The 12,884-nt window shown below is 39.8% G+C and overlaps 3 protein-coding genes across 4 annotated transcripts; 2 read left to right on the forward strand and 1 right to left on the reverse strand.

Moving 5' to 3' along the window:
* Positions 1-323: 323 nt before the first annotated feature.
* LOC145209078 (NACHT, LRR and PYD domains-containing protein 1a-like) lies at positions 324-5,077 on the forward strand. The gene is made up of 4 exons (XM_080079325.1): positions 324-439; positions 1,742-1,801; positions 2,109-2,210; positions 2,529-5,077. Exons 1-4 carry the CDS (start codon positions 394-396, stop codon positions 4,883-4,885), a joined length of 2,565 nt encoding a protein of 854 aa, XP_079935451.1. The 5' UTR covers positions 324-393; the 3' UTR covers positions 4,886-5,077.
* A 909-nt stretch (positions 5,078-5,986) lies between these two features.
* Positions 5,987-11,966, forward strand: LOC145209150 (uncharacterized). Of its 2 annotated transcripts, none has more exons than XM_080079406.1 (4): positions 5,987-6,005; positions 6,234-6,343; positions 6,507-10,830; positions 11,072-11,966. In XM_080079406.1, the coding sequence occupies exons 2-3, from the start codon at positions 6,271-6,273 to the stop codon at positions 7,598-7,600; spliced, it is 1,167 nt and encodes a 388-aa protein (XP_079935532.1). In that variant the 5' UTR covers positions 5,987-6,005; positions 6,234-6,270; the 3' UTR covers positions 7,601-10,830; positions 11,072-11,966. The 2 variants fall into 2 exon arrangements, with proteins under 2 accessions (XP_079935532.1, XP_079935533.1); XM_080079407.1 differs by lacking the exon at positions 5,987-6,005 and adding an exon at positions 6,146-6,163.
* On the reverse strand, positions 8,431-10,153 carry LOC145209146 (uncharacterized). Its single transcript, XM_080079399.1, has one exon. It carries the CDS (start codon positions 10,149-10,151, stop codon positions 8,670-8,672), a length of 1,482 nt encoding a protein of 493 aa, XP_079935525.1. The 5' UTR covers positions 10,152-10,153; the 3' UTR covers positions 8,431-8,669.
* Positions 11,967-12,884: the final 918 nt, after the last annotated feature.

The raw sequence follows: 12,884 nt of genomic DNA on the forward strand, positions 1-12,884 counted from the left end.
GCCCCACTGGGAATTCCCAATGAGGTGAAATCGGAGAAAAAAAGGGCACAGCACCTTTGCCTTTCGCGAGAGTTAGAGCAAAAAAGGGATAAAAAATAAAAATGTTGCCCTATTGTGATGTAATGTTTGGGCACAAGTTTGTTCGTGATTGACAATTGAGCAAGTAAAGCCATGCTTATTAAAGCTATTGCAGGGTAAATAGTGCAATTCATCAAACACATAGCTTAAATACAGGAAATAGTAAGTAATGGTGATATAGCCAGCTCTTTAACTACCACAATACGTTGCAGTCAGCACACCGCTATAAAACTATGTGACAATTGTGTTTTTTATTGTCAGCTGTTCAGCTTTATTAGGTGTTATGTCATTCCATTAGTTTAATGGTATCTTGCTATGGAAAACACAGAACACGTTCGTGTACATGAGTTACGGAATGCAGGTAGGCAACCCGTTATGTTAGGTGATAACAAACGTAGTAAAACATTTTGCAGTACATTAGTTTATTACACTCAACATTGTGCTTTGAGCGATGCAATGCAAAACAAATACGTGTCGAAATGTATACATTTGCTGTTTGGTTTAGCACTGTTAAAGTTTTCAACGGTTTGTTTGGAAGTGATAGGAACCAACTTTGGAAAAGCGCTGTTATCTGTAGTAAGCAAGATTGCCGTCGTTCCGAAAGGTTCCGCTTGCTTGAACAGGGGGGATCTGCTACGTCACCAGCATTTTTGTCGTTCCTTACAGCAGTGATGCTTAAACCTGTTAGGCTTGTAGCACGCAAACAAAATATCTTATAGGGAAAACATATGGCAAATGAGTAACTTTAAAATGTTTTAGGGTTGTCCTACAAGCCAGCAACACGACACCAAGCCTTAAAACATAGGATGGCTCTGTAAAACAAGTTTTGCAAGACACTTGGAAAATGATGTTTAAATCACAGGCACGTAGCCTTTGTAAAAAATAACAAATACCCACCAACTCCGAGCTTAACTTTGTTGCTACAATCCACCAAACGACTAAAACCTATGGATCTCAGATTCGGAAAGCAACCAACAACAAATAGTAGCTTGGTAACCTTTGTTTAGTTCTGTTTGATTGAAGTTGAAAGTTGGGTCGTAAAACCAACAATTCCTTTGTTACGCTGTTGCGCAAATCCCTTTGTTACGTTGCCTTACGAGTTTTGTTTGTTAATGAAATACCAACTTTGGTTTGACTAAAAGCAAGGGATACAGAAAGTAACAAGTACACACTTACTGCTGTTCGTCAAAGATACATGGGTTTACAATTACATGTTTACACAAAAATCAATATCTTGAATCAATTAAACTTCCAGTATTTTCGATTGCTCTTTCATAGCATATGTCAGATAATTTATTCTTTGCCTTCATTCTGGTAAATGATTCACAATAGGAAATAGGACACTGTTAAAAATAACCGTCTCTGAAAATGATAAACATCAATTAGCCCATTTCCGGTTGCTTAAGATAAATATTTATTGGCTGGTTGATAAGCTTTGATAGTCACGACGTATGTTAACATGTTGAAATTTAAATATTGCGCAGGAAATTGCTTAAACCGGCTGATTATTATAGGTTTGGCCTGCTGGGGTCTCGTGCAGTAAATTCATGGTTACCGCTTTATAAACTCGCTTGACATTATAGCTGATTGCTAAATGGAAACCAATTAAATGTTTTCAAATGCTGTCTAATTAACAAAGTTAAATTTGTCTGCTTTTCTTTAGAGGTGTTCTTTGCTGGCGATTTACACATACACAATCCCTCCCAACGACCAAGCTTGTCAGGTAAGAACCACAGTAAGGCAACAATTAATTCAAGGCCTGAAACAGCCAGTTTACACCTGCAATAATACTAAATAGGTTCTCAACATTTTCTCTTAACCCTTTTCTTAAAATTCGTAAAATTTACTGCCATTTTTTAAGATACTAATCCTGCATTCCTAACAATCTTTCTCGTACTTTTGTTGACCTCCAAATGTCAAAAAAACCTCTATGTTAAATAAACCATAGAGATCAGCTTAAAAACTAACTTTAAATATTGTTCTTGCTTCTTGGGCCAAGGGACGCCTTAGCAAATCGTTTTGTTTTTCAGCACCGCCTACAACTGATGAGCTGGAGGAGTTTAAGGCACAGGCAAGGACTTTGTTTCGAGAAAAAACGACTAAAATCCTCAAAGCCGATGGAACCTACAGAGGTAAGTAAACCTAAAAAATAGCTTAGAAACATACCTTGTCAAAAAGTCTGATTAACTTGGTTTGTTGTAGAGATATTTTAAACTAGAAAAAAATAAAACACTTTGAAATAAATACATCTTTGCGATTAATTGGACTCAATGTTAATGTCAAGTGAGACGTTGTTTTAGCCATGCTTTTGTGAAGTTGTTTCGTACATTTGACTTAAACTAACTGAAAACAATTTCATTTCAATTAAGACGGTGTTTTAGCCATGATTTGGAAAGTGTGATGGTATTTGACTTAAACTAACTTATGAAATAGAATATAATTCTATTTAGCTGACAGGCGCCTTGCTGATGTGTTGGTGCACACCCAGTTGATCGCTGAGCCACGTTTCTTCTCCTCGTCACGTGACACCTGGATCCAGCGAATCAGAAGTTGGTGGGGCCGACGCCGAGACTTGACACGGTCCACTGATCATTCCGTCATCGCTAGCAGCAACATTGAGCCACCAAACCAGCGGCGCGTATCGCTTGAGGATGTGGTCAACAGCCAAAACTCCCTGGTGCTAATAGTCGGGCCTCCGGGATCGGGAAAAACCTGTTTATCGCATCGCTTAGTCCAGTTAGCATCGGTGGCGGGAAGCTTGTTCGATTTCGTATTCCGGTTTGAGTTCCGAGGTTGTTCTAATGAAGAAATTACACTGAGAGAGCTTCTTTTTACGCAAACTGGCTTTACTTTAACAGACGAGCGACAACAGGAGCTTTTCCAGCACATGATTTCGCAAAACTCCCGAACCCTAGTGGTCATGGATGGTCTTGATGAGTATTGTAGTTTCAAGGCTCTAAACAGGCTAGTGATGCGAATGACCCCATATCAAACGCGGCCTCTACCTGTCGTTGTGGCAAACCTAATGCTTGGACATCTTATTAAAAACTGCAGAGTCATTGTTACGTCGCGACCTTCAAGAGCCAATCAGCTAACCCGAACTTTCTGTGAGGTTGCAGAGGTATTTATGGTGCAGCCCCTTTGCGATGACCAGAAATCCAACTACTGTCAACGTTTGCTGGTGGAAGACGGCCAAGACGCAATGCAAACTATGGAGCAAGTTAGCGCGGTTTGGAACGTTATGTCGACGCCGATCGTTTGCCAGATCGTGTGTGCTGTCGTTTCAGCACAAAGAGATGACCTGTCCCTTGAAGATGGCGGCGTTGCCTTGGTCTATGCCAAATTTCTGCTGTTATATATCCGGTCTGAGCACGTTAACCTGGAACACGACCCTAGCATGCAAGAAAGAGCGTCGTTGACTCGAGACTTGGCAAAGGTAGCTTGGAAATGTGCAGTCAGTGGTAAATGGACTTTTTCAGAAAGAGCCCTGGCAGTAACAGGACTTAGTACGACTCGTGCTGGCCGTACATCGGCCGAAGCCTTCATAAGCACATTTTGGGCGACCATTTTGCACAGAGGATGCAGTGCAAGAGGCGAAAGGGAGTACTATTTTGAGCACAGAAGCCTGCAAGAGTTTTTTGCTGCCCTATGGATGTGGCTTGAAAACGTACCCATAACACAGCAGGTTAAAGAAATCCTCAACGACCGCGATTCGTTAACCCTGACTTTTTTCTGTGGGCTTAGAAAAAACAACGTCCGGCTCTTTTGGAAGGACTTCTTTGGTCATCTAATCGAACCGCGAGACTCCACAGTATATTGTTACGTAAGAACAATTTTGAAACAGCGATGGAGACAACGAAGACCTGGCTTCTCGGACTGTTGTCAATTACTTCAAGCGGTCTGCGAGTCCGGGGATCAGGCCTTGATTCGTCACCTTGCCAACGATTTGCCTTTGGAAATTGAAGTTACCTCGCGACATTGTGGGCCTCAGATCTTCCGAGCACTTGGGGTAATCATTAAAAACAAGACTGAACGTGTTGCAATCAAGGTCCATATGGACAAGCGCCATGCAAAAGGCTTTACGGATCTGCTTTCACCGCAAGTCAAAAAGTTAAAACTGGGCGAGAACAACTTGGACGCAAGCAGCGTCAATCACGTGTGTTCACGCATCGCCGAACGCGGTCTACAACTGGAGGTGCTGTCGTTCCAGCACAATGCAAATATCGGTGACGAAGCCGCAGCTCAGTTGGCGGCTGTTTGTCCCACAATTTGTTGCTTAGATCTGTGGCACTGTGGTTTGACTTCCAATGGGGTTTTAACCTTCACGACAAACCTGAGGCCAACTCCAGGTATGATGTTGACTGAGCTCAACTTGGGAATGAACCCTATCGGAGACGAAGGTGTGCAGCACTTATGTGCATCAGAGGCAATTATGCGGGGAGTTCATATACTCAAGTTGCGGGACTGCGAGCTCACTGATGTTGGGGCAGAGATATTGACGGGAGCCGTCAGGAACCCAAACAGTGCGCTGGAATACTTGGATGTGCGAAGAAATCATTTGCTAGAAACGGGATATAAGCGTCTTCTCGTCGGGGTGCTGGAGTCACGACGTATAGAGAGGTTGCTGATTGGAACGCAAGTTAGTGCTGCCCGGTTTGCTGAGATCAATATCGGTAGTGGATTGACTAAACAACGAGGTGTTTGGACAGGCCGAGGGTATATTGGCCATGGAAATCAAACCGAATTTGATTTGAAAAAACATGAATCAACTAAACGTGTTCGATCCAGAATGCGAACTGAAAGTTGATGACAAGGATTTGAACTAGCGTTTAAAAGATGTCGTTATTTATTTTTGTTCGGTTTACTTAAACTCATTATACTTACATTCCTTATATGATTTTGCTCTATTGCTATTACTACCCCTTTTTACGAATGTTTTGTCTTATTTGCTGACAATCAATCAAGTGAAAGTTAAAATAAATTATACATTTTTCCTGAATTTTTTATTTGTAACGCTTTCTCTGCGTTCTCCCTGTTGACTAAAAGCGTCACATAAAGTGACCAATGAAAAACTCACCACATCATTCAACCACTTTATACCGACTATTTGGCCAGGTGGGTTTGAGACGTTTCCGTAAATCCGTTTGTAAAAACCGAACAAATACCTGCACAACACGCGAATGTTCACAGGTTTAGCAATAAAACTACACAGAAGGAATAAAGTCTAAACTTACCAGCAATGTAGAAATGAGGCAGCTCAAATGAACTTGAAATCTACATTTAAAAACTCACTATCTGCTAAATACATGCACAGACCAAGAGGCAATTTATAAACTTATTACAAAATACACAGCAAGCAGGCTACTGACGTCACCCAATAGGACACTAATTGTTATGTCCTATTAAAAGCGAAGGTGACATACATCTGTCATAGTTGAACTAAACTTCTTTAGCTAAGAAATTTACAATGCATCCAAACGCAGATAAACGGGGACGGATCGCACGAACGAATATTAAAGTTTGGAGCACGACTGCCCTTAAACTCTCTTTAGCTCACGTTCATTACGTTTTGTGCCAACAGTGGTTACGTTATTGTACTTCATTCATTCGTCACGCATGACAGATTTCGTACAAAACAAGAAGCAGAAATTACTGACAGTGGAGACATCTGTAAAATTTGTGTTTTGATTTGTTGAATGTTGAGTTGACTGTGGTGGTTAAGTTTGTGTTAGGTGCAAGTGGCTTTTTGTACTGTGGTTTTGTTTGCAATTGCATCACCTAAGGCACTGATAAGAGCAAACCGTACCCAGGTTGTTATTAATGCTTGTCAATATTTCTTTTTTTTTGAAGCAGTTGGGGAAAGAACAAAATGATGTGTTTAGTAACAATCGACATAATGTTAGGATTGATTGTTGACCAAGTAGCTGGTAAATATTGCAACATATGGATAACATCTTTTATAAATGAAACATATCAATCAATAAAAGAGAAACTCAGATGACTTTTAAAGACAACCAGAATAAAAGTGTCAAAAATGGCTTTTCATCAATGCTTTTGTAAATGATTATGAACAAATCTAGAATAGGTAGACCAGGTTTTGTTTATTGTTATTCTGTTCATGTTAAATATGTTTAAATGCTATTTACAAATTGCAGACTTGGATTTTGTATAGTTTTGACCTTAGCTACTAAAATGGATTATAAGGATGTAATTGTGAAAAAAGAAATCATTGAAGATGTTATGCTACCTTCACATTCATTCAAAAGTGAGTAACTTTTTGTATTAGTCCTTATTTCGAGCGTGGAAATGATAAATTTGTGTATCTTATGCGGTTATGAAATTAACACACATCAAAAGTTACTTAAAAGTTAGTTTTTGTCAGTTTATTGAGATAATTTTAAACACTTGAAACATTTACAACTTTTTAGATATAAACTCTGAAGACAATGAAATCACATTTTCTGAAAATGATGTAAAAACTGAAAAGATCGAAGATGATATTAAAACTGAAAAGATTGAAGATGACAATCGATTTTGGATGATGGACTTTAAAAACAACAATAGTGAATCAAATTTAGACCAAAGTGACCATGAGGAGACACCACAATTGAATTCATTACATATACAAGAAACAACATGTTCAGATGGGGACTCAGATGACACAGTTGTTGAAACTGATATGGTTCAACAAGCTAACAACTCCAACACACTTGAAGATGTTGGTTGCAATGATACACAGTCTGATGTTGATGATACTGATTACAAGTCAAGTACAAATAATTCAGAAGGTGACTCTGATGACACTGTGTGTATTGAAAAACTCAACAAAGACACATTTGAGGGACCCAATGGAGTAAGTTGTAACACTCCAATCGCTAAGCCCAAATTGAGAAGAAAAACGAAGGTTTATGATGATAGTTATCGATGTAACCAATGCAACAAAAACTACAGCAGTAGGCACAGTCTAAAAGGCCATCTGAGGAGAAAACACTTAAACACTGAGAGTTTAAAACGCTGCAACTTTTGTGAAAAGACCTTTTACTGTAAATTTGCCTTGGAGGGCCACACAAACGGGCATCTGGGCTTAAAACCCAACCGTTGCAAGTTCTGCGAGAAATCGTTCGTGTCAAAATCAAATCTTCAGTCACACATAACAACAATTCACAACAGGGATAAACCGCATAATTGTGATGTTTGCGGCAAAGCGTTCGCGTATCAATCGATTTTAGAGAAACACATGCGCATACACACTGGGGATAACCCTTATCCCTGCCCCCACTGTGACAAAAAGTTCAACCATTCGTCTCACCGCAACAGGCACGTACGAAAAATCCATCAAGGCGTTGATTTTAACACTTACAAATGCCACATGTGCGAAAAGGCTTTCCGCGACAATAATAAATTGAACGTACATGTACAGTGTGTACATTTAAAATTGAAGCCGCATGCCTGTAACGTTTGCCAACGGAGGTTTGGCACTCCAAGCAGTCTTAGATCGCACGAAAAGACCCACCGACGGTAGAGATTTTTTTGCACCCTGAAATTTTTTTTTACAACTCATGAAATATGTTCATTTTAGAATTTACAAAAAACGGTTTAAAAGGTACGTCTGTATTCCACGCAGGTGCTTTCTTACCAAATAAATAATAAATATGATTGTGTTTTTTCTGTTCGCTCCATAAAGAGAATTATCGTTTCATATAATATATTTGAATATCGTTACAGATACAGCATTGCGTTATTTGATGTATCTTGTGAAAACGTACTGCGGTAAAATCAGTATTACTGTGCACTTAGTCAATCAAAATCATGTTCGTTTTATTGAGTGTCAATATAAAATCAACATATCTACACGCTACAACATTAAACAAACAGTGTCTTTAAGTCAAATATATTTACAGATGCTTTCATTTTACTGTAAAATGAACTCGGTGTATTTGGTGTCGCTGTATTAATACATGTAGTGCCATAAGGCATTTATGACCTGCTGCCTTCTGTGTGGGGTTTACATTACCAAGAAAAAAGCAATAAAACTGCTAAATCCGGCAGCATGTACAGTCAAAGAAATATTTTTTTTTCCGGAGACCACCCCAACGTAAATATTGATGAATAGAATATACGACCCATTTGTACTGGCAGTGGTTTGTGCGTTTCAATGGCACTTATACATGAAACACCATAGATACAGGCACTGTCGCAAACTAGTCGGGTCAGATATCCCTACTGTTGCTATTTGTGTTGTACGCTGTCTTTGGCACACCAAGAACTTTCGAGATGTTTACTGTATTCTCTTCCAAATAGACTGACCTCCTTTACAAAACCACACCACAGCTCACAAAAACATCAGGTTACTCAAGGTCAGAACATGGCGTGATGCTAGAAACCATCAGACGCATTGTTACGTCATAGAACGTCTAAAGTTGTTAATGTTATGGGCGATTTCAAAACACTATACAAGTAAATTTGTGGCAATACCCCCTTTTTAAAGCGAAATACTAGAATTTCGACATCATAAAACACACAAATTGACACTATAAAGAACGAACATGAAAACACAACGTCAGGCAAAACACGTATTTAATTAGGCCAACTCATGTAACCGCTTCAACGGTTGCATCTTGGACCTTTTTGAACTCCGCTTGATTTTCCAATGGCCATCCCTCGTTTGGCGGTACTACCCGATATTTTGCCTTGATCTTCGACGTCTTCTTTTGAAACCGCGTCAAAGCTGCGTTAGCTTTCCTCCACAGTGGATCTGGATCTTCCGCTGGTCGGACTCCACCAATATTTCCAATAACCAAATCATGCGACGGGTTATTCAAACATAACGCTTCGACCTCTCCCGTAAAATATGGAGTATTCACTTCCATGTTGGCCACCTCAGCTGATACGACAGAACCGTCGGCCAAACTAAGAAAACCTGGCCTATCCGAGACTTGATCATCATGGACGAATTTCCTGTCAACCAGAACGCCCGTGCAACCTGTGTCTCTTAACACAGTGACCGTCTGGTTGTTTACCACGCCTTCACGTAATGGCAGATTGGACTCCTGGACTCCCTCCATCGAACATGCTGCCGCGCTGGACATCCTTACCGGCGGCAACGCACGCGAATAGCAATCTTTCGCGATGTGTCCCACTTTGTCACACAGAAAACATTTTCTAGGCACTCTAGCATCAGGTTTACGCTTCGGACAGTTCTCAGTCGCATGCCCTGCTTGCTTGCAGTCAGCACAAAGCTCGCGTACTTCTTGACGCACATCGTGGGCCATCTCTCGGTTGTGTGCTGCCAAAAACTGCTCGGCGATCCCAGTCAAACTATCTAAAGTTTTCGGTGCCTGTTCCATTAGATGAGTCGATAGCTCCTTCGGACATGACTTGAGGAACTGCTCCTTCACCAAAAGCGAACTTACATCTTTCCATTCGATGGAAAATCCAGACAACTTCACCCATTTTTGCAGGTAGTTCTGCAGTCGCACTGCGAACTGAGAAGGACTTTCTCCTTTCTCCGGCTTTGAATTTCGAAATTTACATCGATATCCTTCCTCGTTCAAGTCGTACCTGTTGAGTAGCGCCTGCTTGAGTTGGTCATAATCGACTGCGTCATCATCAGAGAGCCTTGAGTAGACATCCAATGCTCGACCCGTTAGCAAGGCACTAAGCGCGCTTGCCCATTCGGATCTCTCCCATTTGCAATTAACAGCAAAACGCAACAGATAACTGTCCAGTTCATCTTTGCCATCTACGAACGCAGGCAACTTCGGTGCTTTCGCTTTGCCCACTGACGCTTCGCGTTGTGCTCCGCCGATTTCTGCCATTTGCAACTCCAAACGCTTCAACTCCAACTGGTGCGCTCTGTCTTGGGCCTCTGCCTCGATACGCCTTGTTTCAGCTTCAGCCTCGGCTGCGCGGCGTCGCTCGTCAGCTTCTGTCTCGGCCTGTATTCGCTTAACTTCAGCTTCTCTAGCCAAACGGCGCTCTTCTCGTTCAAACGCCTGTTGCTCGTTAATAAACTTTGCTAAATCGGCGCCGGTCAGACCCAGCTGTTTTCCGACTTCTACAATCTTTTCCATCTCTTTCTTGGTTCACTACCAGGTAAGACAACAACACTGAAAACTAAATCCCGGACGATCCCCCAATTGTCGCAAACTAGTCGGGTCAGATATCCCTACTGTTGCTATTTGTGTTGTACGCTGTCTTTGGCACACCAAGAACTTTCGAGATGTTTACTGTATTCTCTTCCAAATAGACTGACCTCCTTTCACCCGATTCGTCAACAAGTGCTCGATTAGAAGCGCTTGTGTTATGAAAAAATCCCCGTTTCTTATCGGGCGGTGTTATAATTTTAGAACATGTGTTATAACACAGCCCGATTTTATCGGCAATGGTAGTGAAGCATTAAATTTATTTTTTATTGAAAAATATTATATTTTCTGTGGAAATAATCGCAGGTGAAATGAGTTTTACATGAAATTGGCAGTTAAATGTGAACTGTTATGACAAAAGCAAACGCATTTTAAGCAGTGAAATAGCAGCAGTACCAGATTCTCCTCGATTGTAAACTGTAAAATACAAAATGGGCCAAGGTTGTTGTATCTAATAGGCATCCATGTTTTGATAACAAATGGAGTAATGAAAAGTGACAGTTCAGGGTGGGGGAAGCATTTCTAGTGCTTCATGAAGCAAACTAAGGCCTAGCACACTATCAAATGAAGGACTTGGGACATTGGATTTGAAAAGCAATGATACATGGTAAGTGGTTGTCAATTGTCATGATATGCTTGTCATTCTCAACTGTTTCTATTATTTTAGCAGATGGTAATTTGTTATTTGTTAGGCATGTTTAAAAATATGGTAGCTCATCTCTAGTGTGATCCTGGTTTTGTAAAACATTGGCTTTCATTTCTACTGGCCTAACTCAAGCATTTTTGTGTAAACTCCTACTTGTCAAATTAAATGTTGCCTACACTTTTTCTTTTATTTTTTGTTGCAGTTCAACATCTGGAAAACTGAATAGAAGCAGAAAATAGCAGCAGAATCATTCCAAAGGTAATTCAAGATTGCCTTGGACAACATGGAAGAAAGTAATTGATTGTGGAAGAATGGTGTGGGTGAAATGAGCTGACTGAAGTGTCAGCTAAATCATTGATGGATACAAAATGCTTCTTGCCTCACTTGCAGGGGAACATTTTATTTTAAGATATTCACCACACTCTTCAGTTTTACATGAATCGAAATATGTGTGTTTTTTGCCGCTGTACTACCCGAAGGCAGGTTTATTTAACAATTCTTGTGCCCAATTTAAAGCAAACTTGTTATGTTAGATGTGTTCAATGATTTGCTGGTGTTATTTTAATCTCGTACCCAAATTAAGGCAAACTTGTTGTGTTGGTTAGATGTGTTTAAACATTTGTTGGTATTAACGCTGTCTTACCTACATGACATAATCATGGCGTCGTTAAAAAAGCATCTCTTGGGTAAATATTTATACATTTTCACTTTGATGTAGACTCTTTCAGTAAAAGTGATTCATCAGACAGGAATGAAAAACCTTTATTTTCAACCAGTAATCTCTATGATAGCTTGTTTGATACAACCTCATCTTTCACATGGTAGCTGGTTTAATTTTATTTCAGTAACTCGCAACACATTGCATTTTCAGCTGAATGTTGTTTCACCTTTTTTGTTTCTCAGTCTGTTCACTTGATGACCCCTTTTTAGTGTACTCATTGTAAATGCAGGTTTTTGCTTGATAAATCAATCTTCTAATTATTTATCCTCTTCACATTTATTTCTTCTTTCATATAACTGTGGCACCCAATATGAGTATGTTATTGTGTGGAAATTGGGTTCATTTTTTCATTAATAAAATGTTGCCCTTAACTGTGCATTTGTTATTTCATCATTTTAAGTACTAGTATTAACTGGTTTAAAATCACAAAGGCCTTGATGTAAACAAAAACGGTTTTCACAGGTCAGCTCTAAACTACATCTAGTAAACGCATAAAAAATATCTTTAGAATCTAACCACCACATGATAAATGAGAGGCGTACATCATAAGCGAACGAAGGGCATGACCGCTTTAAAATGATTTTTCGCGCTGACGACCCTTGTAGCATATACAGGCTCCAGATCACAAGCGGTATAAGTTAAATGAAAACGGTTTTTACAGGTCAACTCTAAAATACATCTAGTAAACACATACCAAATATCTTTAGAATCTAACCACCACATCATAAATGAGAGGCGTACATCATAAGCAAACGAAGGCCATGGCCGCTTTAAAATGATTTTTTTGCGCTGACGACCCTTGTAGAATATACAGGATCCAGATCACAAACGGATTAAGATAAATGAAAACGGTTTTCAAAGGTCAGCTCTAAACTACATCTAGTAAACGCATAAAAAATATCTTTAGAATCTAACCACCACATGATAAATGAGAGGCGTACATCATAAGCGAACGAAGGGCATGACCGCTTTAAAATGATTTTTCGCGCTGACGACCTTTGTAGCATATACAGGCTCCAGATCACAAACGGATTAAGATAAATGAAAACGGTTTTCACAGGTCAACTCTAAAATACATCTAGTAAACGCATAAAAAATATCATAAGAATCTAACCACCACATCATAAATGAGAGGCGTATATCATAAGTAAACGAAGGACATGACCGCTTTAAAATGATTTTTTGCGCTAACGACGCTTGTAGAATATACAGGCTCCAGATCACAAACGGTTTAAGATAAATGAAAATGTTTTTCACAGGTCAACTCTAAAATACATCTAGTAAACACATACCA

Source organism: Phallusia mammillata, chromosome 1 (assembly GCF_965637545.1).
Source record: "Phallusia mammillata chromosome 1, kaPhaMamm4.hap1.1, whole genome shotgun sequence".
Lineage (NCBI taxonomy): Eukaryota > Metazoa > Chordata > Ascidiacea > Phlebobranchia > Ascidiidae > Phallusia > Phallusia mammillata.

Coding starts and splice junctions, on each gene's coding strand:
- LOC145209078 (XM_080079325.1), top strand. CDS start 394: ATGGAAAACACAGAACACGTTCGTGTACATGAGTTACGGAATGCAG. Junction 440..1,741: donor ACATGAGTTACGGAATGCAG/GTAGGCAACCCG, acceptor GCTTTTCTTTAG/AGGTGTTCTTTGCTGGCGAT. Junction 1,802..2,108: donor CCAACGACCAAGCTTGTCAG/GTAAGAACCACA, acceptor TTTGTTTTTCAG/CACCGCCTACAACTGATGAG.
- LOC145209150 (XM_080079406.1), top strand. CDS start 6,271: ATGGATTATAAGGATGTAATTGTGAAAAAAGAAATCATTGAAGATGTT. Junction 6,344..6,506: donor ACCTTCACATTCATTCAAAA/GTGAGTAACTTT, acceptor ACAACTTTTTAG/ATATAAACTCTGAAGACAAT.
- LOC145209146 (XM_080079399.1), bottom strand. CDS start 10,151: ATGGAAAAGATTGTAGAAGTCGGAAAACAGCTGGGTCTGACCGGCGCC.